Source organism: Drosophila eugracilis, unplaced genomic scaffold, assembly GCF_018153835.1.
Source record: "Drosophila eugracilis isolate 14026-0451.02 unplaced genomic scaffold, ASM1815383v1 contig_2154, whole genome shotgun sequence".
NCBI lineage: Eukaryota > Metazoa > Arthropoda > Insecta > Diptera > Drosophilidae > Drosophila > Drosophila eugracilis.
Genome location: NW_024573038.1, coordinates 13,260,746 through 13,279,797, shown reverse-complemented (window position 1 = coordinate 13,279,797; position 19,052 = coordinate 13,260,746). Strand labels below are relative to the sequence as shown.

Sequence of the window (19,052 nt, the reverse complement as noted above, 5' to 3'; positions counted from 1 at the left end):
AATTACAAGATACAAGATCGTTTCACGGCGAGAGAATGTTCTCGGCGATGCGTAACCGAGCGGCAAATGAGTAGAAAACAAGATAGGGGGTGATCATGGATTTTGGGCCAGGTAGATTTGGATTTGCTCTCCGGACTCTCTCCTCTCTCCTCTCTTGAGTGAAACAGAGTTAAACTCGCTGAGCTGTGCTCGGTTTGACCGTTGAGCGAGCCAACGGATCGGCCGCTCAAATCAGTTTGTTTATGGACTCAGACGTCGTCGGACGTGTACGTTCGTTAAAAGAAACCGCAGATTAGGAACAATCCATGAGATACAAATACACCGAGATACCGATACCGATATCGTAAGAAACAGTGAAAGTGTGCCGTACCGGAGACACAGATACAGATACAAAAAAAAAAAAAAAAAACTAAGATAAAGATTTAACTGCCCCGTCGACCGATATAAAAGTAAACCATGGAGGGCCTGCCGCGCTCATTAAACTACGAACTCTCGCACGATTTGCATTTCGATCATTACGCCGGTGAAGCCGCCCAAAAGATTCTGAACAGCGGACGGAGTTCACCTGAAGCCTCCACACCAACGATTACCACATTGGATGCCATTTCTAGCAGTGATTTCCTGAAACAGATTGGCCAACAGATTCTCAGCTCCATTCAACTGAAGCATCAACATCAGTTCAACGAAGTTAACCATCCGAGGAATTCCAGCAGCGAAGAGATAATGGATTTCGATCTGGCCAATCGAGTTGTTTTGGACAGCAGCAGTGTGGATCAGTTACAGCAACAGCTGGAGTACGACAAATTCATGAACGAAGTATGGATTGGTGTCGTCTTCACCCTGATCCTCATCTCAATGGTCTTCTGCATCTGCTCCTGCTTCCTGTACCATCAGTTTCGTACCTGGAAACGCAATTGTAAGTATTCCGCATTAGGAAATGGAATATATATATATATATATAGTTAGAGAGATTAAAATCTTATCGAGTGCTTGTTTTGATTAGCCAGTACTGCCAAGAAATACTTATAACTCCGAGACGTATAAACAAGTTAAAATTTCAGGCCATTAAAAAGACAATTTAAGGCGACCTGACTTCAACCGTCATCAGGGAAATACACAATTAGGAGTGGAAATCTTTTTCGTCTGTATTATTCCGTCTTAAGTGGCTTCTACCACTTCTCTAATGATTCACTTTATTATGTCTAGGCATTTTTCGGGTCGTAAAAACCCCAAAGTATTTCGTTAAGTGTCGTCAGGTTCAAGAACAAACTTCGAAATCTCTGTAATTCGTGATGCCGCCTAAGCAGTCACGAAACCTTCAAATGAAAATTAGCACATTGCCAAAGCGAAAAATAACAAAACTTTCGGAGAAATTCGTCTGTCTCATATTTAATTCGAAAGCGGTGCCAAGGTAATTATAAGTTGAAAAAAAAAGAATTTATTAAAGGCAATGAAAGTAAGCGGCAGCAGCAAATAGGGAAAAAGAAAACAAATGCGAGCAGAAAACAGTGTATTGTAATATTGCAACTAGGTCGAGGTCTTTAGTAATCTCGACCCAGCGAACATGCAAATAATGAGTACTAATAAACAATTATTGTTCTTTGCCTCTTTGCAGATCGCCACAATGCAAATGGGTCGACGCAGTGCACCATTGTGGATATTGAGGCGTTGAAACTGCATCCGGATATGGAGGATCCGGTGCCGGAGTATACCCTAGTTTCCGGCTTACCCAGCTATGAGGCTGCCCTGGAGCTGTTGCAGAAATCACCACAGTCATCCTGTCTGATTGTCTATCCGAGTGTGTTTAATGTGTTCAACAAGCAGGAGAAGAGCAGCCAGGACTTGCAGCATCCAGTTGTTGCAACATCAGCAACTCCAAGTGCAGTTGAGAATCTAGTAGCACCGCAAGCACCTTCGTTTTGTGAGGCCACAATGCCGCTGCTACCAGCTACCACAGCAGCAGCAACAGCTACCACAGCAGCAGCAACAACAGCAGCAACACCAGCAACATTAGCAACATCAGCAACATCGCCCACTTGCGAGGCGCTTAAGTCAAACTTTGTGATGATGCCAATTGTGCCCAGTTATGCGGAGGTATTCGGCAGCTCCTACAAAACCATTGATGAGAAAAAGAAATCGAAATCGAAAGATAGCCAGGCGAAAGACGATATCAAACGGTAATGCCATCTCACATGGATGTGGTTATGGACTCCAAATACCATTCCAAACCCAACTGAGCTCTGTGATATTTTCTATATTCATGCTGGAAAGACATACTTTATGTAACTAAACTAAGCGCTGTGATTATCAAAAGAAGAAAAAAGAAAAAGAAATACGTTACTAAACCTACTACTCGCTACTAAATTGTGTTAGCTAGTTAGTTTCATCAGATTGTACTTAAATTATTCTGTACTTCCAGTACTTATGGAAACGTAAAGATGCATCTTTGTTATTAGACTTAAGTAGGCCACAAACTAATTATTAATAAATTATACACAAAATACTTAACAAATGAAATATTAAGGCACTACTCTTCTTGTATGTGAAAGTTCCTTTGATTATTATTTTGCCATCAATCAGTTGACATTCAAATTGATTCATTGATGCTGCAGCGCAACTGATTTGATTGACGCCCATAGAACAGATGGCATACAAATCCTTTTGGCCAGGCAGGGAGGATTCCCCCATTTCCTGTTCCACAGAGCTTTATAAATAGCTAGCAGCTTCGTTTCTGAGTGGAAATGCCAGAGCAGCAGCACAACAGATTCCGGCAGATTGAGTTAGTTGCCGTAGATAGATAGATAGATAGATAGACAGATAGAGACAGTTCGATTTGACATTGAGCTAAGGACGTGATAGCTTACTTGACTTGGCTCCGAGTGCTATGCACAATGCAATTGTAATTTCGCATTGATAAGCTAGTAAATCCATGTATAGGTATGCAAATCGCTGCCAGAGACAATAGACATAATAAATGATCTCAAACAGTGTTGTTCCTAGCAACGATGCTTAGTCTGTGGACGTGACAACCAGTTAACCCCGTGCCGGAAAACGTGGCCCAAGGGGTACTACAAAGGCAATACAAATTGTGGTAGGTCTTGGGTTTTGCACTATCTTCTAGAGGAAGTCTGTTATATATTTTTTTCCAAACAGTCCCCGCATTCCATCAGCCGAGTGTTAAACTTGTGATTAACGTGAACAAACAACTAAGTTACTATCACTGCTCTATCTGTAATCTGTATGGCCCGCAATCGACATTAACAAATGGAATGAATTCTATGGAAATTTATCTCAGAGTGCAATGGATTTGTCGCTCTTTTTTTTTTTTCTTATTTATCATTATTATTATTATCGTTATTATTGTATTTATAGATTGCCGGTTGCAGTTGGCAGTTAGCAGTTCGCGGTTGCCATTGCCGTTTCCGTGCTTCATTATTATTATAGCCATTTGAATGGGTAAACAAATCACCGGACAACTAACTAGATATCCACATGTGAGGGTGCAAATAAATTGCATTTATGCGAGCTCAAATAAAAGTTATTTATCTCACGATCCATGATTCGTAATCCGTGATCAGTGATCGGCGAACCATGATCGAGGTAGTACGAAATGGTTCAAGTTTCTGGGGAAGAACCTCTTGCGGTGGCATTTGCATATCGGTGGGAAGACTCTGTGCTCACCTGTTAGCCGCTCAAGCACCGCTTATGCAAAACAATAATTATTAATTGCAAATGCAATCGTTATTTACGATAGCTCTTAGTTTATTTGACAGTTTATGACATATTCCCCCCTGATGAGACGCCCAACTAACTTAGTCTCATGTCTAGAACCTATGAATATATTTAGTACGCCCCAGCAGACCTCACTTTTACAAGGGCCTGAATGATCTATGGACTGCTAAAATAAGCTAAAACTTAAACAAAAAAACACGCACAGCAATTTGTCAACTTGCCACAATGTGTGCAAATTGTCTTATTAGTCGTGTTTGGTTCCAAAAATTCCAATAAGCGCGTGGCCAGCCGCTCAGGTAATCCCCTCACGTTCTATATATCCAAAATCGAAAAGCTTCCCTACAAAGAAAACCAAAAGTATTGGCTTAACCAGTTAGCAGAACACTTCTCTGGCTTATATAACAGTCAGCTACTTATTACAGCAGGCCATATAGTTTCATCACTGGGGCGGGGCATAAGGCAAATAGTTCGAGTGCATACTTGAAATTGTTGCTAATGAGTTTTAGTATCGGTTTTTATGTTAGCCATGCTAATTGCCCACTGGCTAATGGGTTAAGGCCCAATCGGTTATAAAGCAAAAATTGCCAATATTCCAGGCCTGTCTATGCTTTCACCTTGCCGTCGTTTATAAACATTTTTATTTCTATTTTTCTTTTTGAGTTTTCATTTGATTTGCATTTGCATTGCCGGTTTTAACGGCTGCTGGCTGGAAAACATGTGTAGATCGCACACGGCAAATCAAAATATTATACAACATAAACAACATAATTAGCTCGAAATGCAAATCTCGGTTTCGGTTGCAACGGGGCTATGACTGAGAAAGCGCAACCGAAAAGGGCAATTTATTAAAAGTCCATCCATCGGTGGTTGCATCTCGACGATCGAATGGTGAAAGTTGCAGGTTGCTGGGGCAGAGGGCCTAACCCCAAAGCTAATGAAGCGGACAATTTATTAATAAAATGCACATTAGCCCACGTTTATGGGTGCCCCTTCACACAGCGCACACACGTTGTCTTGTCTTGGCCGAATGAATTTACGAATTAAGCGCCAAAAATCGTGGCTCAAACTGATGTTAAATGTTCAGCATGGAAGTGGAAGTGGAAATGGAAGCTGGGAAGATATCCATAGCCAGCGACTAACTCCCAACTCAGACGAATCGCCGCCGTTGATGTTTGAAAGCGAAACCGGTTGGCCAACCAGCCGCTGGCTAAAAAGCCAACGTCATACGCAACATTTGACCCACTTTTTGTGCAGGCGGCTAAAAACCTAAAAAAAAAAGAAGGCAAAACAAAAACTGAAAATTAAAATTGGCAAGCCCGTTATTTCTATCATTGAAAAGCTTGAAAATGGTCACCAAATTTGAACATATTTTTATAAATATTTTTATGGGGTCAGCATTGGTTGTAAAAATTTATCATCGATTTTGGCCTCGAGTTAAATAAATATTGAAAAAAAAAAACACGACTACAATGGCTGTGTAAATTGTATTGAGCCAATATTTAAATATTAATTTAAGCCCATTGACCTAAAACCTAAAATTTAATACAAAAATTATTTAAGTTTTCAAGGCTGATTAGCAGGGATTACAGCTGTTCAGTTTTATATCTTCTGATCTCCATGAAATGTGTTTATTTATGTTTTATCAAGATTCTTATTAAGAGCCATACAGTGTTGCCTCCGAATTGTTTGCCCCACGTGTCAGCTGATCAGCTTTCTCGTATAAGGCCCTGAGTTAAACCGCCAACCCGCTAAGTATTTATCTTTTCCTTTAGACTTTGGGCAAACATTTCCAACTGACGCTGCCTTGTTTACTCGGATCTCAGCTCAACGCAAAGGTGAATGAAAGGTTTGAAAACAAAACAAAGTTAAAAAGAAATAATAACAAAAAAAAAAAGTTATAAATATATATAAAAAGCAGTAACCTCTCCTCGGCCAAGGCAAAGATTTTGCAATTTGATGTGTTTACCTTTGTAAATGGCAAGCGTAGAATGCGGCGCTTGTAAAAATATTTGCTCAAAGTGTTTTCCATATATGTATATAGATACTAGAGTGTAGTAAAAGCTTTGTCTAGCTGAAAAATGAAGAGCTTTTTTTATAAAGATAAATAATTTGTATTAGAATTCTGCTTGCCTGGTTGGCGGCAGACCACAATAAGATATAAATTTCAAGGCTGTATCTTAACAGATGCTGACCAAATCTATCTATTTGAAAATCAATTTGCCATTCAATAAAATTTAAGAATTTTCTGATTGAAATTCCATAAAGAAAAAACAAAAAGAATAACAATTCTGGGCTTGGCTCTGGGAACTGCATGAAAAGGCAATTTAGGATTGGGTCAAAAGCAAGGAATGCGAGTTACTAAACTTCAGATTGGTCGGGCAGAAAAGTGCAGTCGATTCGAACTTTTACGCTTAATTCAAATAAAATATTTACCTCAATTGCCAGGCCGAACAAAAGCAAAATTAAATTCTTTATACATAAAAATAAGTTCCGAGAAGCCTGACTTAAAGAAAAACAAATAAAAATGCAAATAAAAGTTGAAAGAGCCAAAAGTTATGGGCGCCGCTCTGCAAGATACTGTGGAAGTGAACCCAAATCATAAAATAAAAACCCAACAGGAAAACTCAGGCCGAACGAGTTAACTGCGATGCGCTAACTGTTCCTATCTTGGCCACTGACATCAGAGGAACATCAAAGTGCAGCAGCAGTGGGGGGGAACGGATTGGATTTGGGATTCGGAATGGGATTGTAAGTACACTGAGGAAAATTAAGGCAAAACTAGGGAAGCTGCTTACGAAACTGATCTAAAACTGAGTTAGGCTTTAGGTCTTATTTAAAAACTTTTCAATTTTAAGAAAACATTTTTTAAATTTCTTTTTTTCTTTAACATTTTTTCTCTTCGTGTGGGAAAGGGATTTGTGTGTGGATTGGGAGCTCGCAGCAGCCAGCCACAGCGGTTACAGATGCAGATGGAGATGCAGACAAAGATACAGATACAGATACAGAGATACGGATACATATAAAGTAGGTTACTGCAGGTTTGTTTTCCTGATAAGCTCGCGCCATGAGATTAGCCTGTTTTCCCCTTCCTCCACTCCAAACAATTTGTTTTTCTTTTGGCCCGTCTTTGTCTGTTCTGCGTATTTGGCTGCGGTTTAATTTTATGGCCCAAAGATTTTATTTTGTAACTTAATGTTTGTTTGGCTTCTACGAGATTCGAAGCAGCAGGTTGTTGGATCTCATCTGCCTTCAACAGAAATGCACTAAAAATTCTATGATGACAAAGGGGACAGCCATTTACATTTTATAACCCCCTTTTTTTTTGGGATTACACTTAAAGAGTAATGTTAGTGCTTAGTATTAGTTAAATCACATTGATTAGTCAGTCTGGGAGTTGGCTGATTACATGATTACTTGATTTTGGTTACCACAAACCATACAAGTTTCCCCTACCCTTTGATTGGATTACTAAAATGCAATCAAAGCTGGCTAATCTTATCAAAAATGCTGCTCCCTGGGGCCCAACGAATCGTGTAATTATGCTTAATTGGCCCAACGAATCGAGTTAACACTTTGCTGGCTGAATAAATATTTTAATTAACTATTCAAAAATGTACACGCAATCGTCAGGCCATTCACCAATTTAGTTTTATTTAATGAAATTAAAACGACCACAAAATCAAGATTATTTTTTTTTTTTGCACAAAATAAAGAGAGAGAGACTAATCAGTGTTTAATTATAGGAACTAACTAGCTTCCTACTCCTACTTAACCATAAACAAAAGCTGGTTAAAACGATGACTTCCGTGTGGCTTTTAAACTGCCAAGCATGAGTGCACATCGAACCCCCCATAAATGTAGAGGGTTAACTTCTATCTGCTGTTTGATAATATGTCTTATCTAAAATTGAATATTCCTTTCGATGAGAGCCAAAAATTATTTATAGTTCAGTTTGTAGTCATGACTTCACGTAGACGTGTCTACTACGCCCTCTTCTTTGGCTTAGTTTTATTCGTTTTTATTACTTTATGTTTTAATATTAACGAAGTGGAAAAATCAAGGGCTAAAAGTAGTCTCCAACATAATTCGGATCCCTTGTACGATAAGATCAGGATACTCTGCCTGATACCCTATCATTACCAAATTCCTAAAACCCCCAAATATGTGAAACGTACTTGGGGTAAACACTGCAATGTCTTGCTGTTTGTAAGTGGCGATGTCGATGATGAGCTGGAACCCTATGTTCCTGTGATCAATTCCACGGATAAATGGACTTTGGTCCAGCAGGGGCTGATGCATGCCTATGCATTTTATGCTGATAAAGTTGATTGGTTTCTCAGAGTTGAGCCCTCTAGGTAAGAGAACTAACTCATATTATATTATTCATCAGATCATAACTTAATTTGAATTGCTTGGCTTGGTCATAAATTGCCGAAGAGCGCGCTTTGTTGTTCTATTTTATCGCCGGAATATTGTTATGATATTCTAAACATCAAACTGCTGTTTTTTTCCTACACTGAAAGAGATTCTGTGAGGTTAAATTTGAGTTTCTATAATTGGAAAGGATATTTTCTAGTAATTTAAGCAGATTTTTACATCTCAAACTTTCTTATTAGTTTTCCAAAATCTGTCTGAGTAAATTACATAAAAATAATATAAAATCTTTCTAAATTTTACAAATATTCTTTCAGATTTTTAGCTCATAAAAAAGCTATATAATTACATATATTATCTCTCTTTACCTTAACTCAATTTATAATGAATAACTTATCACCTTTTAGTCACTGTCACCTTTACAGATAATAAATAATTATTTCTAAATTATAGATAATAAAACTGATTAACCTTTTTAACACCAAAGTTAATACAAAAAAAAAAATACATTTATATTTGTTACCAAATATTATTGGTGATAAAACACCTTCATAACCATGTACATACTGATAATAAAAAATGAATTTCCTAAAATTAAGATAATCGAATTATTTTTCTCTCTGCCTTCTTATTTATTCCCGTCTTCTTGTTGTTTATTTTTATGAGCGCTGAGTTCGGTGGCCGCCTCACTCAACATATTTTGACTTCTTTCATTGATAAAGTTATCAGTCAGCCTTCGGCATTATTTGAGTTTGTGTTTGAGTTTGAGTTCTCCGGCTGGGGCTGGGGTTTGGTTATGTTCCCGTTTGCGTTAAGGTCCACATCCCGTTTTCCATTCGGTTCCGTTCTATTCACTCCATTGTAGATCGATTTTTCTTTGGCTTCCTTTTGTGGTTTGGCCCACAGCGAGAGAGAGAGAGAGTTTCCTTTATCGAAGAAGAAACTGAGGGGGGAGGGGAGAAGAAATGTGCCAAGGAAGTGCGAGTATCTATAGGCGGTAGTTTATCTGTCTTTTGTAGGCTAACACAATGCAGTTCCCCACCCTCTCCCCCTCTCAATGCATATGTCGCTTGATTGCTCTCCAGGGAGGTTTCCACCATAATTGGTACAAATTTTGAGTTCCAAGTTGAATACAGAAAAATTTTCCCATGGATTTTCATTCACGGTGGGGAATGCCATTAGCATAGTTTGCCTTAGATTATGCTGATAACTTGACAAATGAATTTCTATTCAAAGCAAACAATCCTATCGCAATGCGTATTCCCCCATTCATTTCGAATTTATGAAAAACAAACTATAAATTAGACATTTATAGACAAGTATCAATGTGTCACTCCATTTCATTGGCATTAATTAGTTTAAATATATTCGCAATTTGCGCTATCAATTTATTTTTTTTTTTGATTTTTTTGCGCACTTTGCTAAATGCAATTCCATTAATCTATGTACTTCTGTTTACACTCAAATGTTAATGGCTATATAAATGTCGGAATATTCTATATGGTTCAGTCATAAATGTTATTGATTAGATGGCCATATCAAGAGTTTTTTTTAATATTCGAAAAAAGATGCGTGTGTCAGGGGGGGGGTCAATTAAGTGTGTGCCGGAGTAATGTCGTTGGAAATAGGAGATTTTTTCTAATTTATGCCGTCATACATAATTGGGAATTTATTGGTGGCGATGTCAACACCAGTCGTTGAATATGCTATTACAAAATCAATTGAATTTGAAATCGGAATTGGAATATTTATACTCTGCTTAATCGTCTTTGAAATGACTTGATAACTTGACTTGAGCGGTTACTCTGTGTGGTCGTTGACTGGCAATTAAAAGTTTATGTCTTTAGTAAGAGTCATTAAAGTTGGTAGTTTTATTAGCTGGCACCGACTCGAAGGCACAGTGTCTTCTGTTTGATCAACATATTTAATTGACAGCCTTCGTCTGATGGGAAATTGAAACATTGTTAGTTAGGTTCTTGACATCTTGGTTATAGCTAAGTTTAGGGTGGCCCACGAAAGATTTGCGTTTTAAAATCGCTATAAAAATATCAATATTCCTTATTTTCTTCTAGCGTAAACTTCAAAACATTTCGTAAACTGCAAACTATCTACTAACTAACTCACACATTGACAAGGACATTCAAAGTCAAAATTATGGATAGTTCAAAAAGCAAACGCTACATGGGCCACCCTGTATATAGAACCTTACCTCATCGGCTTTATCTTCAATTACTGGCTGTTTGGCAAATAAGCAAACCCAATGTTTAGGTTCTTTCACATTTTATTTTGTTTATGTTTTAAGTTTTTTTTTTTGGTTGTCGATTTTAGCCAACGCTGTTTGCGTCGCTCATTTGCGGCTTGAACTTGGACTTTGTTTGCTTTGCGTGTTGCCCACGATTCATTGAAAAACGGATCTCTGGCCATGTTGTTGACACGGTTTTTCTAAATGGCAATTGTTTGCCTTTCGCTCTACGCCCATTCAAATCCATAGACTCACAGCAAACCAACCAATTTGGCCTTATAACATCGTCGTACATATAATATTTGCACTTGGCTTTGTATGCACAGCAGATCAGTGATGGATTTTTATTGATATGCACGATTTTGCGACGTGAATGAAGAATGAGAATTATTAGTTGGCCACAAAGGAAATCTTTTCAACTGACGCTTATGTGTTTTCCTCTTTTTTTTAGCTTTGTAGTCGTGGAGAATCTCCGGTATATGATAGAGAGAAGGAATTATCTGCCCAGTCAACCGATCTACTTTGGTTACGAACTGGAGAATACTGTTACGCATGAAGTAAGTTTTATATATTTTATATTATTTTTTTTATTTTTAACATTCCTTTTTAAGCCTTTTGCTTATTACGACAGTGGATATGTTATGAGTCGCGAGGCAGTAAGACGATTTACGATTGGTTCCAAGGATCCTGAGAATAAGGAATGCCAACACTGGAAGGGTTATGCTGAAGGATTGGATATACATCGATGTATGAGCTATGGTAATGTAACCATAGTCGAGAGCAGGGATGAACTTGGTAATGAGACCTTCTTGCCCGTAACAATGCATCATCAGTTCTTGACTGGCTATAAGCATATACCTTGGTTACGTAATCTGACATATCACAAGGTTTCAGAGGTAATTTTTTTTAGTATTTATATCTTAATTAGTTCTTATATTACCTTAAATCTTTCTAGGAAACCATTCCCATATCCCAACGCGCCATAGCTTTTCGGGTAGAATATCCCCCTGAAATGTATGATTACTATTACTTTGTTTATATATCGAGAATCTTTGGCAATCCCTTACAAAACTCTATACATTTTAGGCCATAATAAAGCAGACTCACCTCAGGCAGCTGTCAGTGATATTTCCTTCCTGATATTTCAATTACATAAAGAGGAGAGGGTCCTGGTTACTTCCTAGTAAAACGTAAAAGTAACCCACATATCTCATGTACTTGCACTCCATCACATAATTCATTTTCGCATATGGGAAAAAGGGGGAGGTTAAACGTGTTCATCAATGAATCTGTCGTCTGGTCTGGAGTCTCAGTCTACGTCTCATTTTCCCATTGCCCCTTTGTCTGTGCAAAATTACTTCCGTTTTTCTTCGATTTTTGTTGGTTTTTTTTTCTGTTTCTGCCCAACTGCAAAAGTGTCATTGTTACATCATGTCTGAGGGAAAGGAAATATCAATGCAACATTGCACTTTTCCCTGCTTCCTGTAACCTTAATCATGTGTGGATGAGGCCTTTGTTTACCTGTTAGATGCCACACAAAATTCATCTGGTAACTTGAGCACGTAAACTGAGACATTAATATCCCACATAAGCCGACATTCGCTTACCACTCTCTCTCACAGGTTCCTTTCTTTTTGTTTTTTGTATCTCTCTGACAGTTTCACATGAAATCCAAACATATAGTTTGTTGCTCGCTCACAAGTGTGATTATTGAAATCTATACAAACATTTTCGGGGGTCTTTTGTTTTTGCAACATTTGAGACAGGCGATTGAATAATCTTTTTTTGTTTATATCTGTGACAGTTATTTGTTATTTTTGTGAGGCCCAAAAATAGATACGAGTTGGTATATCTATGCAAATCTGAAAACGTGTTTGTATCGTATCGAAAAGTTGTGGGTTCGGGTTCCATGAAAAGTGTCATAACATGGCCCAAAAGAAATGGTTAAGAGAAACAAGATTGCCAGTTGTGGTGGCGGTGACAAGTAATCGATACTTCACTTTAAATTTTTGTAGTTTGTCAGAAACATTTTATGAACTGACCAAACCCTTACCGGAACTTCCACAACCACTCTTATTGCTCGGCAACTTTCAACTGCAAAGTTTTGCATCAACTTGAAAGCCATTATCATCAATGGAAGGCGATGGCGAAACGTCTTCGATGCCCGGCAGTCGTCAGGTGGGTTAATAATTCTAATTGAAAAAGGCAATTTGTATGCGGCGAGCAAAAGGGAAACCTTTGCATCGCAGACAGACAAAAGCACTCAATATAATTAAATTGTCGACGGAGACCACCCAACAGTGCCAATAATTCCACCACCTGAATCAACGATTCCAGTAATAGTTTCAATATGCCTCGACTGTTCAGTACACGGCGTTTCTTCCTGTGCGGAAAGAATAGGTTAACCCTTTGCAATGCCATCTATCTTCTACTTCTGGGCACTATATCTTTTATGTTGATACTGCAACTGCAAGGGGACGTTGAACCACAAGAAGTTGAGGTTTCAACTGCACCGCCACCTCGAATTTTCTGCATAGTTATTGCTTATGCCTATCGCCATGACCACTGCGCCATTCATGTCCACCGGACTTGGGTCAAACACTGTGATCACTATCTTTTCGTCAGCGATAATAGTCATCCCTATTTGGAACCGGCGGTATTTATGAATCTACACGGCAGATGGCACGAGCTGAGGGCCTATCTGGAGTATGTCTACAAGTATCACTTCCATCAGGGTGACTGGTTCCTCCTTGCCAATGATGATAAGTAAGTTTATTCTTAAACTTATGATCTTCTTAGTATTATTATTTACGAGTAGTTCTTAAAGTTTTGTAGTGGTGGAAAATCTTCGGCACATGTTAAAGTCCTACAGTCCCAATGAGCTGATCTATTTTGGCTGCAAGCTGCGGACACCCAATGGCTTGGTAAGTTCATTTCTTAAGAACAAAATTTTTATTTTCCTTTAATTTCTTAAAAACTTCTAGGCCTACATGTTTCCAGGTTCAGGAATAGTCTTAAGCGGAGCAGCTCTCAAACGGTTTGTCCTCACAGCCCTGACCAACGAGAGCATCTGCAGCTCCGAGGAAAAAGGTAATGATGCCACCGAGGAACTGGGCCGCTGTCTTACCAATATCAATGTGATAGCTGGTGATAGTCGAGATGAGTTCCAAGGCCATCGATTCCTGCCCTTTGAAGCAGAAGTGCATTTGGGAGGTAAACTAAATGAATCCATAGAGGAGCATGAACGTTTTCTGAAACATTCATATGAACCAGTGATAAATGTGAGTTGATTTTAGGTTTAATTATAATCTTTTTCTTAATTAATTCGATTGTTTTTTAGCTAAGCTTGCCAGTTTCTTTGCGATTGATATGCTTTCATCTTACAAACATATATAATATTTATGACTTTTACTATTTTGTATATAGAACTCGAATTTTTGGTTCGCAATTTAATTTTGATTCGGAAAATGACGATATGGGATTGGAAAATGTATACGAGTTTAATGATAATTTACGAAATAAGCAACTTTCTTAAGACTGATCTTATTTTTAAATAAAATAAATTCAGAAAAGATTTATACAATTTTAACTTCAGTTTTAACGGAGCCTAAGAATTAGGTAACGGGACTTGTTAGACTTTAAAACAGGGGTGCTCAAAGGCTATGCTCTGAGTGCTTATTTGTTTTTGTAAATCCTCTCTTCATATAGGCTTGCTCTCCCTTAAGCTTTCAGCGCTCGCCTTTTTGTTTTCCTCTCTCATCCTCATTCCTTCGCTAACTGTTCTTCTTTCTTCCTTGATCATCCTCGAACACTTGCACTGGAAATCATTCCCTATTACTTCTGCTTCCACTTTGGAGTTTATTTCGCAGTGGACCTTCGACGTGAGTGTTGAAATGAGGGATGAATTTGTAAACAAAAAGAATGTGTTTTTCTTTCTCTCAGTGCACAGCTGCAAACCAACACAAGAGCATCACTAAATATATGCAAGCTTTCTTGCATTTGTGTAACTAAATGCTGTGGCGTAAAAAGAAATTTAAGCATTTCTGCTTTAAAACTTAAACCTAATTATAGATAAAAAAAATATTCATGGCAAGTTGGAATACAATTAAATTTCCCAGGATACCATTACTTCGTCTTGACATTGTCCCAAAAGTGTAGCAATTTTTCGTCGTTTTGGTAACCCAATTTCCATTTTTGTTTGGTGTTCTTGGGATCACAGGCCCTTGAGGTAAGGCCATTCGTATCCGGCTGGGCTTCCAAACAATTTCTGGAGTTTGACATCTGGCCAGAGATCACCTGGCGAGTCTTGGAGTCGTACGACCAGAACTGGTTACCACTCTGGCCATGGCATTCATATAAATGAACTTCCAATCCTTGGTTGCGCACTTCCAGGCAAAGATTTCCGGAACGCAATTCCCGGCGGCTGGTTAGGATCCAATGCTGCTCTGGTTGCGGAAAAACCTGATCTGAACTACATGGAGATAGCTTGGGGCGACGCTTTTGGGTATCTGAGCGATCCAAACAGAGTTTCGGTGAAGATACGCTTTGTATCACTCCGGAGGCGTATTCTCCGGGGTCTATTATGGGATACAGATGCAGAAAGTCCTGTGCAAGATTATCCAAGAACCACTGGAACGGTTTGCAGTGAAGTCGTTTCTTGAGCTCTCGTTGCTCGGCAAGATTTCCCGCGGAAATCACAGTCAAATGTGGCAAGTTGGCAAACAACTTGTCCTTGAATTCATCCAACCAAACCTCAGCCACTCGTCGGTAGTTCTGAAAGGTATTTTAGATTATAAGATTATAGATTCTTAGGAAACTTTTTACTTTGTGTTTAAATATTTCAAAGACTTGAAAATTACATTTTTTACCTACCCTTGAAATGATTTTCTTCTCACTATTTGAATTCTTGTCCGTATAGCGAATTTTGAAGTTTCCATCTCTGTAGAGATGACCAATCCTTGAGCAGGGAACCTCCAGAATCTGTCCTCCGCACAACCACAGCTTCAGGCTTAGTTCGATTTGCTCGGCTCCCCAGATCTTTAGTCCCTTGTCATAGCCACCGAGTTCGAAGAACCATTCCCGGCCAATTGCGAAAAGGCCTCCGTTCATAATGGGATTTTGGTGGGGAGCTGGCATGGCCACTGCCTCCTCTTTGAGGAGTGGTAATTGTATATAATTAAATTGCCAATTGAAGAAGCCTCGCGATGGCTTTCCTCTTCTATAAGCAAAGTTATCAAAGTCAATGGTGTCTATTATGGGAGTAGTGCAAGTTCTGTTGTTTCTCATCATGGGATCAAGAAGTGGCTCCAGCCATCCTTTGGTGACCTCCACATGGGAGTCCAGAAACACTAGCACATCAGCCAGGGCCATTTCAGCACCCACCACTCTAGCATGCATCAAGCCAACTTGAGTGGTAATCCTGCTGTGCTTAACCATGTTCAGGAACTTGATCTTAAGGAAGTCATTGAGCGTTTCGTTCACCACGGTACTGCCATCGTCCACCAGGATTATCTCCCTGAGCAGCATAATCGGAGTCCGGCTCCTAAGGCTGCTCAGCGTTCGCAGCAGCACGCTCGCCTCCTCATTGTGATACGTTATCACCGCACTGACCGAGGGGAGCTTTTCCAGCGGGTACTCGAGCTTTTTACAGCTGTCGAAAGATCGTATAAGTTTGAGAGTCTTATAATTTTGCCAGAGATGCTGAACCAGCGATTTTGAAAGCTTAATTATGAAATTATTTTAAAGTTCAATTAAAGAAAAGTTCTTAATTTTAATTCTAATAAATATTTAGTTTGCTTGGATAATTTTCCCCTTAAATTTACTTTAAAGAAACTGATTCTCTCTCACTGGTTCCCACTCTTATACTCCCACCGATAGACGGTCTTCAATCTCTGAAAGCTCTTTCTCTTTCCACTCACCTGCGATGCCGCATGTCGTAGAGCGTTCGCTCAGGTGAGATGCGTTTGGAGAGCCAAGCGTTGTAACCCGTTTCCCGCTGGCTCGTTGCGATGGCCTCCAATTGCTCTTGAGTCCAATTGCCCCTCGCCGGTCGTCCCAAAGCTCCCAGACCTGGAATGACCTCTGACTCGAAAACCGCCTGCAATTCTTTAACTTCATGCTCCAAACGTGAAGTAGTCACCGTTACAAATCCATCACGCTCCCGCTCCAATTTCAGGGTATAAAGATAGTAAACAATACTGCCGATGGCCATCAGCAGTAGCAGCAGCAACACCTTCTTCTTGTGCCTCAAAATATCCAGGCACATCGTATCACAGAAACAAACACAGCCCTCCGGAACGGAAAATAAACTTTCGGCATAAACCGCGCAGCGTTTTGGCCAAGACTGAAGCATGGCCAGCTGAGAGTGTGACGAGAGCGGTCTTCTACGCCAATAATCCCATCTTATACGCTGAGAAAGTTTTCGATTCGGTGGCTCAATGGACAGATCAGGGGCGGGTCTATGTTAATTTCGATGGTTATTGGTATGGGGTTAAGATTAGCTTAAGAGCACTTAAAGAATTTAATAAGTTAATCAGAAATATATTTTTAAAGGCCTTATACTATATCTTAAACTATAAAAATGTAACTACAACAATTTCTAAACTATAGCAAGATGGATATTTATGATTAGCTAAATAGTTAATGTTATTTTATAATATTAATGCATGCCAAGTTTTATGAATCCCCCAACTAGTTGCACCTTTTTAGTACCATATCCAATAAATTAGTTTCACCAAATTAACAAGGAAACTTAAAGCATTTTAAGAGCTATACTTTCAGTCTTTAAAATGATCAGAATGAAAGCATTACTCTGTGGTACACCCTGTAGCTGTACAATCTTCGCTTTAGTATACTGTATAGCCACCATTTTTATTTGGATTATGTATACGGATAACCTATCAAATGCCATAGTTGATTTTGAGTACTATACGATACAAAATCTGGGTGATCAGGGAAAAGATGCCCATTTGGAGATGACTAAACAAGATTTAATAGATACTGAAGAACAGTACGGTAGATATAATTATAATGCTTGGATATCTGAAAGAATTCCGCTTAACAGAAGTCTAGGAGATTATAGGGATTCGCAGTAAGTAACTTAAAATCCAAGATATATAATCTTTTAATGAAAGAGTTCCCTTAAAACAGATGCCTCAACATCAGCTATAATCCCCAGAAAAGTGTAACGACTAGCATTATCATAGCCAATCTAATGGAGCATCCTCACACCCTATTAAGGACCATTTACAGTCTTAAAGCACAAACATCATATCACCTAATCACGGAGATAATACTGGTTCATGATGGTCTGGCCGATATAGATGTTTTCAATTACATAGCTTTCCACTTTCCCATAGTCATACAGCTGGAAGTGGGAACTGTAAAGGGACCTATTAATGCCCGTTTAACTGGAGCTAAAGTAGCAACTGGAGATATTTTGGTATTTCTCAATGCTCACATGGAGGTCACCATGGGCTGGCTGCCTCCTTTACTGGAACCCATCTTGTTGAACAAAAACACCGTCACTGAGCCTATAATGGATGAGATTTCTAGAAGAACGTTTGGCTATCAGAAATTGCAAAAACCAGAGCAAATGGCCTTCGATTGGCAGTTGGAACACATCTACATAGCCTTGGATCGGAACACATCACATAATCTTCCCAAACCATATGCATCCTCTCAACTGGAGGGAAGGGTTTTTGCAATAGATCGCCGTTGGTTTTGGCGTCTGGGCGGATGGGATGAAGGTCTGCTGGAAAATGGAGGAGATGCTTTGGAACTCAGTCTGAAAGTGTGGCAATGTGGTGGTAGCATTCTTACAGTTCCCTGTTCACGAGTTGGAATCATCTATAAACGAGACGAGGTAGAGGCCCAGAAGGCTCCCAATAAGAATCCGAGCTTGCAAGTGAGGAAGGTAGGTGAAGGTTTTAAGAAGTGGGAAAACACAAAAAAAAAGGAGGTTCTGAATTTCTTCGTTTATTTTTTAGAACTTCAAGCGAGTTGTGGATGTCTGGTTTGACGAATTCAGGCTCCATTTTTATCGTTATAATCCCAGGCTGAGAAACCTTACAACCGAATCCCTAGATGAACCGCAAGATCTTCGACGTCGTCTCAAATGCAAGTCCTTTGGTTGGTATAGAAGCCAAGTGGCGCCCGAATTAAGAAACTATTACCTTCATGCCGGACTTGCCGACTATGCTGTTGGTAAAATAATGCCTCTTCTGGCGCCACATTATTGCCTATCGATCAAGGGTGGCTATCCAGTCATGAGGATGTGCAATTCAACTAAATACGAAGACTGGACACTGACGCATCGCTGTCAATTGAGATTCGGTCAAATATGTCTGAGTGCCGACTCTGACAATAATGTTAAGCTAACGAAGTGCACTAAAAAAGTACCGAAACATCCGTGGAAATACGATTACGACAAAAAGTCATTCGTTATCCATGGAAACAAATGTCTGCAAATTGATGTCGATGGTGTGGCTCTCATTTTAGGGACTTGTAAATCGGATACCAATGTACAACGTTGGCTATTCACCGGAGTAAGGGATTCAAAGTTGGGCCATTCGGCAGATGCTTGTTTAAATGTGAACTAAATTTGTTAGTAACATAGTTTATATAATCTTTGAATGTAATTCCTAACAAAAAGTCCTATACTTAAAGCTAAGATACAGGAATTTTCATAGGTCTCTCCCTGAAA

The 19,052-nt window shown here is 39.2% G+C and overlaps 5 protein-coding genes across 5 annotated transcripts; 4 read left to right on the top strand and 1 right to left on the bottom strand.

Annotated features, from left to right (window-relative positions):
* Positions 1–219: 219 nt before the first annotated feature.
* LOC108118247 (protein commissureless 2) lies at positions 220–2,517 on the top strand. Its single transcript, XM_017230836.2, has 2 exons — positions 220–916; positions 1,616–2,517. The coding sequence occupies exons 1-2, from the start codon at positions 457–459 to the stop codon at positions 2,179–2,181; spliced, it is 1,026 nt and encodes a 341-aa protein (XP_017086325.1). The 5' UTR covers positions 220–456; the 3' UTR covers positions 2,182–2,517.
* Positions 2,518–7,108: 4,591 nt separating this feature from the next.
* LOC108118236 (glycoprotein-N-acetylgalactosamine 3-beta-galactosyltransferase 1) lies at positions 7,109–11,463 on the top strand. Its single transcript, XM_017230820.2, has 4 exons — positions 7,109–8,087; positions 10,800–10,905; positions 10,960–11,244; positions 11,304–11,463. Exons 1-4 carry the CDS (start codon positions 7,624–7,626, stop codon positions 11,439–11,441), a joined length of 993 nt encoding a protein of 330 aa, XP_017086309.1. The 5' UTR covers positions 7,109–7,623; the 3' UTR covers positions 11,442–11,463.
* A 1,000-nt stretch (positions 11,464–12,463) lies between these two features.
* Positions 12,464–13,931, top strand: LOC108118235 (glycoprotein-N-acetylgalactosamine 3-beta-galactosyltransferase 1). Its single transcript, XM_017230819.1, has 5 exons — positions 12,464–12,526; positions 12,686–13,114; positions 13,176–13,272; positions 13,333–13,629; positions 13,689–13,931. The coding sequence occupies exons 1-5, from the start codon at positions 12,492–12,494 to the stop codon at positions 13,881–13,883; spliced, it is 1,053 nt and encodes a 350-aa protein (XP_017086308.1). The 5' UTR covers positions 12,464–12,491; the 3' UTR covers positions 13,884–13,931.
* A 103-nt stretch (positions 13,932–14,034) lies between these two features.
* On the bottom strand, positions 14,035–16,722 carry LOC108118234 (polypeptide N-acetylgalactosaminyltransferase 8). Its single transcript, XM_017230818.2, has 3 exons — positions 16,267–16,722; positions 15,221–15,998; positions 14,035–15,121 (listed from the first exon to the last, which is right to left on the bottom strand). Exons 1-3 carry the CDS (start codon positions 16,698–16,700, stop codon positions 14,474–14,476), a joined length of 1,860 nt encoding a protein of 619 aa, XP_017086307.1. The 5' UTR covers positions 16,701–16,722; the 3' UTR covers positions 14,035–14,473.
* A 510-nt stretch (positions 16,723–17,232) lies between these two features.
* LOC108118199 (putative polypeptide N-acetylgalactosaminyltransferase 11) lies at positions 17,233–18,948 on the top strand. The gene is made up of 3 exons (XM_017230760.1): positions 17,233–17,438; positions 17,498–18,263; positions 18,337–18,948. The coding sequence occupies exons 1-3, from the start codon at positions 17,323–17,325 to the stop codon at positions 18,946–18,948; spliced, it is 1,494 nt and encodes a 497-aa protein (XP_017086249.1). The 5' UTR covers positions 17,233–17,322.
* Positions 18,949–19,052: the final 104 nt, after the last annotated feature.